Raw genomic sequence first — 15,496 nt, forward strand, 5'->3', positions numbered from 1 at the left:
TTTATCATCCCCAATATAAAGACTTTTTATAAACATAAAATCTAGTCTAAAGTTACATGCAGACTGTATAATGGAATCTAATGATGAAATATATCTTAATGAAATCTAAAAATTGAGATGGATGAAATGCAAAAGGGGAAATATGAGTTTACGATTTAAAAACATAATATATGTATATATATATATACACACACGCACATATATATTATTATATTTTCAGGAGGGAAAATGTAGAGAGAAGAACATTGTACTTGGAGACAGAATATTTGAGTTTATGAATTATCTCTGTCACTAGCCATGTGACCTTGTACAAATCACTTCATGTTTATCATTTGTACAAAAAATATAATATTGACTCCACATGATTATTAGAAGGCCAGAGGGACTCATCTTGTAATCTATAAAGATAAATAGTTTTATTATAAATGTATTAATTTGTTTTAAATTACTGAGTTTCTTGTTTAAAACCTAGAATAAAGTGATATGAAATAAAAACCAATGTGGCACTTTATTCCGAGCTGCCAGTGGCAGACAAATTACCTGTGCTGTTAATTAACCACAAATATTTATTGGATGCTTCTATGGCCTCAGTATAACGAGAAGTTGGTGAGGAAATGGATGAAGCATGAAACCGATCTCTGATGTCAGATTGCAGATAATCTGGCCACAAAAGGAAGATAATTATGACTTAAGCTTAAAACACATTACACCTTAATTAAGTGCAGAGTTATGAATCAGAGTTTAAATACTGTGCTAATTTATATTAGGTAGTTGATGACTGAAATATTGCATGAAATATTCATGCAAAGCTTATAGAAAATGTAGGATCTAGATAGGGCTTGAAGAATGACTTGGGCCTTGAAAATAATATTGAGTAAAGGTTTTAGAAATTGTGAATTTGCTAGAGTGGGATCAATTCAGAGAAAAGATTAAAAGCCTTTTGTAGATATTTGGAAATAGGGAACTACAGAGGAATTTGGAGGAAATATTAAGTGAAAGAAGGCAATGTTTTAGTGAGTGGGTTTTAAGAGAGAGACTGAAATCTAAAACTTTGGATTCCAACTGGGGAGGCTTTGTGATAGTATGCATTAAAATGATCAAGCTATGACATCTTGATCAGCTGCTTATAGGAGTGGAAAATGAAAACCCATTGAATTTTGTCAACAGTTGGATTAGGGAGTGATATGAGTCAAAGATAACATTTTAGGAATAGTGGTTTTATAAGCAGTAATAACAGTTCTTGAGAGTAGAGAAAGATAAAATTTGAGTCAGTACAGTTGTGTAGAGCATTAGAAAGAGAGGGAGGAGGTCTTTATTATTTATTTTTGAATCATCATAATATAGATGCTCTTTGGAGTTATGAGAATGAATGATAAATGAACAAAGAAAGAAAGAACAGAGGACCAGAAACTTAGGTTAGGAAAATGCCTTCTTCAAGAAAGAAGGTGTGCATGCCAGCAATAGAAACTGAAAATGTGTGGTTTCAAAGATCAAACACTATATGTATATATACATTTCTGCACATCAGTAGAGATGTTAGGACAATTTCTAGTAATGTTAAACAAATTATAAATGTACTGTAACCAAGTCTAATTACTGCCAAACCATGTATATTACTTTGCTTTTCAGAGAAATGGTAATGAGGATGGAGCTTTTTATGTATTAGGAGCTAGGAGAAATATCACTTGACTCAGTAAAATATAAGTGTATTTTATTAAGTATTTCTGATTAAAGCAATAGTACATGAAAATGCCAGAAAAGAACCCTACAGTATGCCATAGTATATAATGAAAACTTTCTCATTGCCCTTTCAGAGGCAACCACTATTACAAAGTTTCTTATGTGTTCTCCCACAAATAATGTATGCATATGTATGCTTATTTATGTATCTATACATTATCTCTTTTGTAAGATGACAGCATAACTGTTCTAACACTCTTTTCACTTAACAGTATATAGTATTTTAATTATGATTCCATATTAGCAAATATGAAACTATAATCTTCTGTATAGCCACATAGTGATAAATGTTATGCATATATTAAACAAAATACATTTAGTAACAGTTTTTAATATTGCTGAATCATTTGTAACATCTGACAGTTCAGCCTATTTCTCAAAGTACAGAAATGCCTAATCCTCTTACCTCACAGGGCTTTGCCCAGAGTAATTAACCAATAATACTCAGAATTTGTCAGTTTCACATCTATATTTAATTGTATCTGGTCTTCTGCAAGTGTCATAAATAATGCATTTCTCTTCAGAGAAGTAGTAATTATGATCAAGCTTTTCAACTTTCTTGTTGGGAGCTAGGGTTAAAAGGCTGAGCCTGTTCAAAGGCAAGCAATCTAATGAAGAAAGTAATGCAGTTGGCATCTAGTGAGTACCTACTATAAGCCAGGCTTTGCATTAAACATCTTTGAAAGTGAAAGTGTTAGTCTCTCAGTTGTGTCTGACTCTCTACGACCCCATGGCTGTAGCCCACTATGCTCCTCTGTCCGTGGAATTCTCCAGGCACGAATACTAGAGTGGGTTGCCATTTCCTTCTCCAGGGGATCTTCCCGACCCAGGAACTGAACTCAGTCTCCCACATTGCAGGCAGATTCTTTAGCATCTGAGCCACCACGGAAGCTCATTAAATATATAAAGATGTATATTAAGTATCTTTATATACATCTAATCTTCATAACAGTCTAAGGTAGTTATTATTTTGCCATTTCAATGTATAAAGAAATTGAAAGTCAAAAAAGTTGACTAATTTGTCTATGGTCAAACTTTTAATAAATAGACCCAAAGTGAAGCTAACACTGACTCACAGGAAATCTTTTTATTCAGTGGTTACCACACATGGTATACCAAGTACTACAAAGGTGAAATTTTTGCTATCGGTTTTTATTATTTGAAAAGAAACCATAATCTATAACAGATGTACTACTATAAAAATAATAATTTATTTATGACTTTTACTCCTTCATACCAGTGTCTCACCTATTTTATTTTTGTAGCCATTGCTTCCCAACCAGTGAATTTCCTAGAGGGGGTTGAGAAGACAAAGAGGAAACTAGTAGTATTCTTTAAGCTGATAAACAAAATCTCAAGCCCCAGCAGTATTGAAATAATGTTGAAAACTTCAAAAAACCCTAAAGGTGAAGGGGAAATGCCTCAGTTTGAAAAAAGTTTGAGTAGTAAATAATATAAGAACTGTATACTGTTGTATAAATTTTCACCCAAAGGCAGACCCCTCAGTTTTTGTTTGTGATTTTTTTTCTAGTTTTTCTCTCATAGCCTGTGGCTTAAAAATTAAATACAAACAGGTTCTATAGCTTCTCAGGACTGGAAGGGCTATGAAGATCATATATTTTACTTCACTATTCAAGACCTGAGTACTCTTGAGTCCAGAATTCCTGCCAAGTGCTTGTTGAATTTAGGAATAACTCTTAAACTAGCCAGAGGGAGAAAGGGAGGGTTGAATTTTAAGAACTTGGAAATCCTAGGCTATCCTCAGATTCTGGTTTTTTTGAAATATTCTTGGGCACATAGCATATGGTCTTTAAGCACTGTTAAATCACATTGAATTGAAAGTAATCTTTTTAGTATAAGGAGTGTTCCCCTCATAGGGAGGTTAATATGTATCATGTGTTAGAGAAACAGAACTATTTCTTGAGCATATCTCTCTGTAGGCATGAAATCAGATCTGGAATGGAAGGTTGTGGAAGACTAAGATAAATGTGAAATGGAGGTGACAGACTCACTCACTTCAAATAATCTACTACTATTATGATTACTGAGATATATATAACTCTATGCTCTGTAGCTTCTCATTTTTTCCTTGCTCTCTATAATGGTCTTAAATATTGTTTGAGAAACACAACATATATTTTTTTAATATGCTCTTTATTACTTCTTACTTTGGCTTATATTTTGGTCTTCTCAAATCATTTAAATAACATTTGTACAGGAGCTAAAGGAAATACAAGTGTGGTGATTTTATAAACATTTTATAAAATGTTAAACATGAAAACTTTTCCCTTTTTTCTACTTGTAGAATTTCAAGAACCTTATGCTGTTGCAGTACTTCTGGAGAAAGATCTCATTGTAGTTGATCTGACACAAAGCAAGTAAGTTGTCCATGTGCAGATTAACACTAACTAAACTATTTATTGCAGTTGAAATATAGGAGGACATTATAGGTAATTTGCCATTAGAATTCTTTAGGTGGTAAATATTCTTTATGTGGAATATTGTTTTCTTAGGATTACATAAATATAATTTGGTTCAGTAATGAAAACTAAACCAGGAGAATTTAGGGGACACTGAAAATTTTGCAAGATATTTTAAAGGCAGCCTCTAATGTTTAGAAAGAGGCATTTGGAGACTCAGAACACATAAAATGGATTTCATTTCTGACATTTCCGTAAGCAAAAACAATTGTTATAAAATCTTGCAGGAGGTACTGTCTGGCCATCTGCTGACCCTTTCAAAGGAAAATTCATGTGATAAAAGTATTATTGGACTACTGTGGCAGATGATATAGATGATCAGGATCTGGAAAGAAGAGAAGACAGATACTTCTTATACTTTCTTTTTTTCATTATGTTGTGGGCAATGGAAACAAATATAAAATATCGCTGTTAGAGTGGCACTCCCCACTACTTTACATGGACAGTAAAAGTAGACTTGACTTTGACAAACCCTGTCTTCCTGGTACATATTTTCATTATCAATGATGAAAGGCATGAAGCTCATTTTCTCTCATCCTATGTTCTAGATACTCTGATCATTTTTAAGTTCCTTATATTTACAGAGCTGCATGGAATAATATTCTATTCCTTTTTCTCCCTATTAACATCTGGAAGAATCTCAACTCAGATATCATTTCCTCATTTAAAGAAAATCTTTCATTATCTATATAATTTGGTCAAATATCCTATTAAAGGGCTGTCTTAGACCCATGTTCCTGTCCTTCATAGCTTTGACACAATGAAATTTTTCACTTGTTATTAAAGATCGTCTCCCTACTAGACTATAGGCCTCATGAAGAACAAGCTTTGTCTCTGCATGAAGTAGGTTCTTAATAAACTTGTTGAATGAAGTACAATCTGAGTTTTACTTTCAATGTAGTTTGTAAGTGTAAGGGCCAAAGTTCTTTTTTGTGATCATTTGCATCATATAATATTTCAATATTTTGAAAGGGAATAGAATTGGTCCATAATATTATTTCCCCAAGCATTTTCATGATATTGTTCACTTTCTCAGGAGTCTATCATTGTAACCTCTTGCTATTATCAAATCCCAGGTTGTAGATCTGATCTTTAAGATGATCTACTTATTTTACTTCTAATTCTTCAACATCAAAAATATTGATAATTTCTACTCTGAAACAGGGAATCTCAGATCATTTTAACCTACTTGCCATTTATTAAACTTAACATTCTCTTTTGTACATGATTTTCCATATACTACTATTCTTAACTGGGAAACCATTAAAATTGAAGGCAAGAGAGAACCCCTGTCAACACACACATAGACACACATACCAGACTCTTCTGAAATTTGAACCAAGTTTCTGATTAACTTTCTTTAATATAGGGAAAATTATTTTTAATAGTCCTCCCCTCATCCCAAAGCACCTTGTATCAGAAGTAACAGTCACACAGGCTAAGAACAGATGCAGCATATATAATACTCAATTCCATCTACCACAGTGCCTGGTATATTCAGTACAAAAGAAGTACACAATATATTGTGGTTCTAAGAGTTCTTAATTTGGTTCCATACTGATATCCCCTTTTAAAATGATAATTGGCTTGAGGATATAAAATTTACTACACCCATATGTCTGCATGCCCACTTTGCTTTCTGATTTACATAGGAAATGATCTTAAACATGTATAATCACACATGTACCTACATAGTACACACATCTTTCAGTTACTCCATATAAAAGTACAAAATGAAAATACCTACCTATGTATTATGTGCCTTGGAAAGCATTTAAAATTTACTGATATTTTAATACTGTTATAAACATATAGATAAAGTACCTAGTTGATACATTTTAATAAACTGACTAAGTCAACTTTCTGCATCTTTTCAATGTAATATAATTTAGTCTATGTATATAAGAAAGTAATATTGCTGTGGAATTTTGGAATTACAAGAAAGAAAATTAGTTTATTCAAGTAAAATTTTAGCAGTATTAATAGTACATTTTATAGATACATTTTTTTAAGAGAATTCTTGTTCAGGTGATGATTGTTTATGATGCTTAAAAAACAATAATGTGAAATGTATAATCAATATTTAGAAGGTTTTAGGATTTGTTTTATAAAAGTTGTCATTTTTATGTCAAATTTTATATTATGAAATGATACTAATATATTATCTTTGTCTGTTAGCTTTCCAATCTTTGAAAATCCATATCCCATGGACATTCATGAATCACCAGTTACATGCACAGCATACTTTGCTGACTGCCCACCAGATTTGATTCTAGTGCTCTACTCTATAGGAGTCAAGCATAAAAAACAAGGATACAGTAATAAGGTAAAAGCAACAATTAGAAAAATATTTTCCTGTATTCATATCCATATGATCATACTTTTTTTTTTCCTATGGAAAGTCAGAAAATGACTTGAACTAAATTATTTTCAAGTCATAAGCTTGTACATCAAAAAAGACAATTTCTGAAAGCCAAATTATCTAAATGCTACATAGCTTTAAGTCTACAATAATATAAATTTCTTATATATTAAGTATACAGTTATATACTGATATAATTACCTATCATGTATATTTAGTATATGTGTACTGAGTCACTTCAGTCTTGTCCAACTCTTTGTAACCCTGTGGACTGTAGCCTGGCAGGCTCCTCTGTCTATGGGGATTCTCCAGGCAAGAATACTGGAGTGGGTTGCCATTCCCTTCTCCAGAGGATTTTCCTAACCCAGGGATCGAACCCGTCTCTCATGCAGCTGCTGCCTTGCAGGCGAATTCTTGACCTCTGAGCTGCCAGGGAAGTCTATGCTAAATATATGTTTAAACTAACATAAGTTTGAGTAATAGGATGTTACTTTAGATTATTTTAGGTGAAAGACTATAGTTTTAAAAAATTCAAGTCAGATCTTTGTAGTTATTTCGTATCAATCAGTGGTTAATAAGATAATTATCAAAAGTCATTTGTTAAATAACTTCCTAGAATTCCATTTTGTTATATTTAACTACAGTATTGAAATGCCTACAATTTTAATAGATCTCCCCATTATAATTTCTGTTATTTGCACAGGACTGTTCAGATGGACAACTCCAGGGGACACAGTTTACATAGTGCTTTGTATTAAATGGCACCACAACAGTTTGGGAGTACATAAACTATGTGGAAAATGTAGCAACACTGTATTTGTATGGTTAAAAATGCTTCTTTGCATTTTTAGATCAATGGTAATATTTATTAAAAAATCTATGTTTTCAGAGGATATTAAGTTATACACTTGGAATTGTTCAATGAAAGGATTAAAAGATAGCTACAAATTTAATTCTTAATTACTCAACAGCTATTTTAAGTGAAACTTTTACTCTTATTTTAAAATATTTTTATTTTAAATTTCTAAGTCATTTAAATTAAAAAAATTAAAGCTTATGATTTCTTCCTATGTAATCTATTTAGGAGTGGCCAATCAATGGAGGAGCTTGGAACCTTGGCACACAAACATATCCAGAAATCATTATTACTGGGTAAGTGGTTGTGATTTATGAGTTTATCAATTTATCATCAAAAATATTTCATCAACTATTCACACTTTTCCATAATTGTGCTCTAGTAATGCTGACAGTTTAAATAAAAATATAAGACACAGCTTCTGTCCAAAGATTATAACCTTTATAGAAGAGTCAAACCATAGCTATATAACAATAAATAAGTATAGATTATAAGACCACACGAATGTCAAAGATAGAAAAATCATGAAAAATTAGTCAATGAATTTCTGTAGAATTCATAGACTATTAGCTTTGGAAAGGTCCTTATCAGTATCTCTTGACTCCTTCCAAATCTAGGAAACACTGCTCTGTATCCCCATTAGGTGATTATTTAAAGTATATTTCACATACACACCGAGGAAAACAGAATTGAAAGAGACACATGTACCCCAATGTTCATCGCAGCACTGTTTATAATAGCCAGGACATGGAAACAACCTAGATGTCCATCAGCAGATGAATGGATAAGAAAGCTGTGGTACATATACACAATGGAGTATTACTCAGCCGTTAAAAAGAATTCATTTGAATCAGTTCTGATGAGATGGATGAAACTGGAGCCGATTATACAGAGTGAAGTAAGCCAGAAAGAAAAACACCAATACAGTATACTAACACATATATATGGAATTTAGGAAGATGGCAATGACGACCCTGTATGCAAGACAGGGAAAGAGACACAGATGTGTATAACGGACTTTTGGACTCAGAGGGAGAGGGAGAGGGTGGGATGATTTGGGAGAATGACATTCTAACATGTATACTATCATGTGAATTGAATTGCCAGTCTATGTCTGACGCAGGATGCAGCATGCTTGGGGCTGGTGCATGGGGATGACCCAGAAAGATGTTCTGGGGAGGGAGGTGGGAGGGGGGTTCATGTTTGGGAATGCATGTAAGAATTAAAGATTTTAAAATTTAAAAAATAAAAAACTAAAAATTAAAAAAAAATAAATAAATAAAGTATATTTCAAAACTTATAGCACCAGAAATCTTATTACTTCCTATAGCAGTCTACTTCATACTCTAATATTAGAAATAAAAATAGAAACATAGCAACACACAAGATAAGATTTAAAAGATAATAAGGGACTCTGGGGATATAGAATAGATTTAATTTTCCCTATTCTTCCCACTAAGTACAACTAAATCCCCTGGATATTATGTGTTTAAAAACATAATATGATTGAAAAAGATGAAGAGAAGTCACGCTGGCTAGGGTCCCAAAGACCCAAGGAATGTCATGGAGGTGAGTTTCCTGGCTTTTGTTTTTGTCTCATATATCCGAGAATTGGAACTGAAAAAGCTGGCAACCTGGAACTTCCAGTGGGCACAAACCTGAAAGGCCCAACAAAAGCTAGCTCTCTCTAGCCAAAAGATGAGGAAAGGGGCGGCCTATCAAGACAGAAAATTTTTAGAAAATAATCTTTCTACTGCAGCTAACCACCACAGGAAAAAATTGTGGCCCCACTCCAACCCATTTCATCTAAGACTGAATGGGGAGCCTGGACTTCCACCCTCATCAGGCCACAACAGTGTACCTCAACTTACCCCAATTCAGTCTCTGAGACTGAACATAAGTCTGAGTAGGGAGCTGGGACTTTTAACTCTGCTGAGTGGTAATGAAACTCATCACCTATGGTGACAGAGATCATATGGGGAGACAGAATCCCCAGCACTGTCCAGCAGTAATGAGGAGCCATATACCCTCCCCTTTTGTGTCAGTGGAAGTCCACTGGGGACGGAGAAAAGAGCAGGGCTGAAAAAGTTCATAAGGAAATAATGATGAAAACTTCCCAAATCTGAACCGAGAGATTGCAGAAGGTGGGTGAGTCACAAGAAGTCCACAAGATACATTATAGTCAAAATACTGAAAACTAAATTACAAGGGAAAAAAATCATGAAAACAGCAAAAGAGAAATGACACTTTTACCAACTGGGCAAAACTAATTTGAATGAAGGCAGCTTTCCCACTAGAAAACATGGAGGCCAGAGGAAACCTGAATCTTTCAAGTGCAGAAAGAAAAGAACTGGCAACTTAGAATCTTATACCCAGCAAAAATATATTCTAGAAATTAGAAATTAATACATTCTAAGATGAAGGAAACTAAGAATTTGTCTATATCAGACATATCAAAACGAATGCCAAAAGCAAGTTCTCTAAACAGAAAGCAAATGATAAAAGAAGGAACCTTGGATTATGAGGAAGGAAGGAAGCCCACAGTAAGTAAAAATCTGGGCAAATACAATAGGCTTTCTTGCTTTTGAGTTTTTAAAATTATATTTGATGATTGAAGAAAATATTATGGTTACATTGTTTGATGTGGTTCTACATATGTATAGAGGATGTATTTAAGGCAATTATAAATGGGCAAGGGTAAACTGGTATAAAGAAAGATAAAGTTTTTATGTGCTAAGTTGCTTCAGTCATGTCCAACTGTGTGTGACACCTATGGACTGTAGCCTGCCAGGCTCCTCTGTCCATGGGATTCTCCAGACATGAATACTGGAATAGGTTGCCATGCCTTCCTCCAGGGGATCTTCCCAACCCAGGGATCGAACCTGCATCTCTTACATCTCCTGCCTTCACAGGCAGGTTCTTTACCAGTAGCACCCCTACCTACCTTAAAATGGTAGTATGATAGCATCAGTAGCTATGATAAGTTAAATGAATATACAATGCAGTACCTAATGCAACCCTGTTTAAAAAAAAAAAACTGGGCTAATAGATATACTCAAAACATTACTGACTCATAAAAATGGATGTACTAAAATAATTCAAATAGCCCATAGGAAAGAAGGTGAAAAAACAGTGACAATAAAAGAGGAAAAAAATGAAAGAAAAAAAAAAGACAGTGTAATTATTGAAATTTTAGGGCTTAAATGTAAATGGTCTAAATACATTAGTTCAAATGCATTGAAAAAAAAAGACAGTGTAATTATTGAAATTTTAAGGCTTAAATGTAAATGGTCTAAATACATTAGTTCAAATGCATTAAAAAAAGAGAGTGTAATTATTGAAATTTTAAGGCTTAAATGTAAATGGTCTAAATACATTAGTTCAAATGCATTGATTGGCAGAGTGGATTAAAAAATATAACCAAACTGTATGCCATTAACAATACACTCACTTCAAATATAATAGTATCGCCAGGTTAAGAGAAAAAGGACAGAAAAATACTTCATAAAAGAGTCAGTGGAGAGTGACATCAGCAAGATGTCAAAATAAGTAACCCCAGACCTTGTTCTCCCACAGACACACAGATTTAACAACAATATATTGTCTAAAACCCTTTATGAAAACTCTAGAAACCAGTTAGAAAATCACAGTACCCCAGGGGAGCTCAAAGCCAGAACAGCCACTCTGAAATGAGTGAGAACAATCATTTTATTTCAGCTGTGTCAGCTCCCCCCACAAATTGGCACAGCTCATGTTCAAGGAGGAATATTAATCAATAAGAAGGAAGTTATGGAATAGACTGTGCATCCAGTGTTCCTGCTTTTCAAGGGACTTCCAAAGAGACTAGTTTTTATCTCCCCTCAGTCAGAATACTGATAGAATCTGGATGCCTGGGTATCCACAGAAAACAAGGGAGAGTTCAGTGGCTTATTGAAATGCCAAGAAATTTGCAGTACTACAGACATAATGGATAGAGCAAGAGAGTGCAAGCTCCTGAAAAAAAGAAACCAGCAAACCTCTATAGCTTGGAAATTATACAACAATCCCAGAGAAGACGCATCCCTACTGAAGGTTTGAGAGACCCCAAAGAGCTTGGTGAAGGTCTTCCCCTGTATAAAGCCAGTTGATAACAGGTGGCTGTATTTTCAAATGCTAAATTCACAACATAAAATAACAAGGCACATAAAAAAATAGGCAAACACAGCCCAATCAAAGGAATAAGAAACATGTCTAGAAACTGAACCTAAAGAATTTGATATCTGTGATTACATGACAATTCAAAATAATTGCCTCAAAGAAACTCAATGCATGACTGGAGAACACAGGCAGACAACTAAACAAAATAAGGAAAGTGATGCATGAGTGAAATTAAAATATTAACAGAGAGATAGAAACTATTAAAAGAACCAGAAATAAAGTTTTAAGTGAAAGAATACAATGACTGAATTGAAGATTTTACTGGAGGGGATCAATAGCAGATTTAGTCAGAAGAAAGAACCAGCCAACTTGAAGATAGACAATAAATACTGAGTGAGAGGGATAAAGTTAAAAGAATGGGACAGAGGAATTATTTGAAGAAATGTTGGCTGAAAACTTCTCAAATCTGAGGAAGTAAATGGACTTCCATATTCATTGGATATGTATCAGACTACTCTAGTGAGGATGAACCCAAGGTGGACAACACTGAGACACATTATAAACAAATTGACAAAGACAAAGAAACAGTCTTAAAAGCAGCAACAGAAAAGCTACTCATTGTGTGTATGAAAACTTACATGAGATTATCATTGGATTTCTCCTCAGAAATATATAGGCTAGAAGGGAGTAGGATGATATATTTAAAGTGCATTAAGAATAAAAGAAAAACCAGCCATGAACACTGTGTCTAGGAAATTGTGCTTCAAAAATGAAGGAAAAATAAAGGCCTTCCAAGATAAACAAAGGGCTTCCCTGATAGCTCAGTTGGTAAAGAATCTACCTGCAATGCAGCAGACCCTGGTTCGATTCCTGGGTCAGGAGGCTACCCTGGAGAAGGGAAAGGCTACCCATTCCAGTATTCTGGCCTGGAAAATTCCATGGACTGTATAGTCTATGGGGTCACAAAGAGTCAGACATGACTGAGCGACTTTCACTTACACTAAGATAAACAAGAACTGAAACCATTTATTAGCAGTACACTTGCCTCACAAGGATTGCTAAAGGGAGTCCTTTGAGTTGAAATGAATGAACGTTAGACAACAGAATGAAAGCATATGAAAATATAAAGCTCTCTGGTAAAAGTAAATACATAGACAAAAACAGAATCCTGTAACACTGTAGTGGTGGAGAATCACTTTAAATTCAGGTGCTTTTTCTTTATTGAGATGATAATGGTTTTTCTTTTTCAATCTGACAGTATAATGAAATATATATGGTGATTGATTTTTAAGAATGTTTAACTGGCATCACATTTCCAGGATAAGCCAACTTAGTTTTATGATATATTATCCTTATGCTTTTTAAATTAGATTTGCTAATATTTTGTTGACTTTTTTTTTCTTACATCTATGCTCAAGGGATATTGGTCTGTCATTTTCTTTTCTTGCCGTGTTTTTCCCTGGCTTTGGTGTCAGGATAGAGCTGGCCTCATGAAATGTGTTGGGAAGTATTCTGTACTCTGTGGCTCAGTGGTAAAGAATGCACATGCAGTGCAGGAGACCTGAATGTGATCCATGGGTTGAGAAGATTCCCTGGAGAAGGGACAGACTATCCACACCAGTATTCTTGCTTGGAGAATCCCATGGACAGAGGAGCCTGGCAGGCTACAGTCCATGGGATCACTAATAGTAATTCAAGTTTTTATACAGTTTGAACAATTATAATTTTTTAATTGACCATACTTAATGCTAATTTATTTCTTATCTAGGCATGCAGATGGATCAATCAAGTTTTGGGATGCGTCTGCAAGTAAGTTTTTCCTTCTATTATAGAAAAAAAACTTGGTTAGTATTTACTCATAGCCATTTACCACTTTTTAGTTTGGACAGTTATCATTTTAGATACATATTTAGATACATATTTAGATACACTTATGGTTGTGTTACCAAAATGCATTTCCTGTAATACTAAATCATTTTAAAGTATTATTTCTACTTTACTTTTTTTCTATGATATAGGCACAACTGAAATCACTGTTTATTAGCAACCTATTATATTTACACTGAAAAAATGTACCAAATTATTCATATATCAGAGTAACTGCTCAGGGAATTTCCTTCACTTCTTCACTCTGTGGTCTTGGAAAAGTTCTTTTGTCCTACTATTCTTTTTTTTTTACCTTTGCTGCTTGTCTACCAAGTGCCTGAGAATCAAAAGAAATAATTTGATAAATGTAAATTTTCTTTTGAAATCTTGAGAATTACATAATTTAAGGACAAAAAGTAATCTGCTCAACATTGAAGGATGTGCAAAAATATTTAAGACTTGACTATAGCCATACATACCCTTCAGAAGATTTATAGGGCAAACAGTATGGTAAGAACTCTAAATGTAGTACAACCCAAGTTCTGTTTGATATTGGAAATGGGAGATTTATTTGAACCAGGTAGATTCAGGAATGTATTTTGATGGGGTAACATTTAGTGTGAATTTTGGAAGATAAGATTTTGATAGGACTAGGAGGAGAGAATAAGTGAGTAATGTCTCTTAATTTTGTGAGATGAGTAATCATCAAGATGGAGGTAACTCTTTGGAAATAAGAATACAGGAGAGTTCTGGAGGTTTGGGTTTTGTTGGAACACCAGGAAATTCAAGTAAAAATGTCCATCAGTTAGGAAGAACAGTCAAGAATGGTATGTAATGAAGAAGCAGCAGCAAAGTGATACCTGAAGGTATAGAAGTAAACTGAGAAAGACTGTGGTAAGCAGAAAAGCAGGGGAAGAAAGTTGAATATTAATGATAGTCTTAGTCTGCAAGCTAGAGTCCTTTAGCAGTAGAACAAAACATCAACAAAGGGAAATTATTAAAAGATTTAAAACCATGAATTCTGAGGCCCCTTTCTGACCTCACAATAAAGAACAGTTGATCAAGGAGAAATTCCAAAGAATGACAGTTTTTTTTATTTTGATAAACCTTTTCATGTAAATCTGAGTTTGTTTCATGAACACAATTTCACAGTGATATCTTTGCTCATTTCATACCACCTCTAAGTTACTCCTTATCTTTTAAAATGTGAGAAGACAGTTTAACACTCTAATGACTTAAGTGCATGCCACCCTGAAAGCATACATGATGATATTTTAGAAAGTTAATTTCTAAATAAAGTATTTTATTACACTCAGAACATATGTTGCAAAAGTTTGCAACATCTTTAATATTTTTACTGTAATCCATTATAACAGCATATCTTCAAACCAGTGGATGTTATTAGAGAAATATCAGTTAGTCTGCCAATTTTGTGGAATAGGGTCCAGTACAGGAAATGAAGTTATATTTAATTTGAATAGATATGTGTACTGTTGACCCTTGAACAACATGGGAGTCAGTCAGATTGGCTATACCAACCCTCTACACAGTCAGCCCTCTACCCATAACTTACAGTTGGGGCATAATTTATAGTTGGCCCTCACATACAGTGTTCCTCTGTATCTGTGATTCAGCATCTGAGGATTCAGTCATCCTCAGATTGTGTAGTACTGTTCTATTTACTACTGAAAATAATATGAGAATAACTGGACCCATGCATTTCAAACCTGTATTGTTCAAGGATTCATCTTCAGTTGCTGAGTAAGCAAGGAGAGATAGGAAAGCCCTCTTCAGTGATCAATGCAAAGAAATAGAGGAAAATGATAGAATGGGAAAGACTAGAGATCTCTTCAAGAAAATTAGAGATACCAAGGGAACGTTTCATGCAAAGATGGGCACAATAAATGACAAAAATGATATGGACCTCACAAAAGCAGAAGATATTAAGAAGAGGTGGCAAGAATACAAAGAAGAACTATACAAAAAAGATCTTCATGACCCAGACAACCATGATGATGTGATCACTCACCTAGAACCAGATATCCTGGAGTGAGA

The 15,496-nt window shown here is 34.0% G+C and overlaps 1 protein-coding gene across 2 annotated transcripts in view; it reads left to right on the forward strand.

Moving 5' to 3' along the window:
- STXBP5L (syntaxin binding protein 5L) overlaps positions 1 to 15,496 on the forward strand; it is a 324,426-nt gene that overhangs the window by 184,805 nt on the left and 124,125 nt on the right. For both annotated transcript variants that reach the window (XM_069554728.1, XM_069554732.1), the window contains exons 12-15: positions 4,046 to 4,118; positions 6,399 to 6,546; positions 7,667 to 7,734; positions 13,344 to 13,384. In XM_069554728.1, the coding sequence (XP_069410829.1) occupies positions 4,046 to 4,118; positions 6,399 to 6,546; positions 7,667 to 7,734; positions 13,344 to 13,384 (330 nt within the window). The remainder of the gene's footprint in view (positions 1 to 4,045; positions 4,119 to 6,398; positions 6,547 to 7,666; positions 7,735 to 13,343; positions 13,385 to 15,496) is intronic.

The sequence above is a fragment of the Ovis canadensis genome, chromosome 1 (assembly GCF_042477335.2).
Source record: "Ovis canadensis isolate MfBH-ARS-UI-01 breed Bighorn chromosome 1, ARS-UI_OviCan_v2, whole genome shotgun sequence".
NCBI classification, from domain to species: domain Eukaryota; kingdom Metazoa; phylum Chordata; class Mammalia; order Artiodactyla; family Bovidae; genus Ovis; species Ovis canadensis.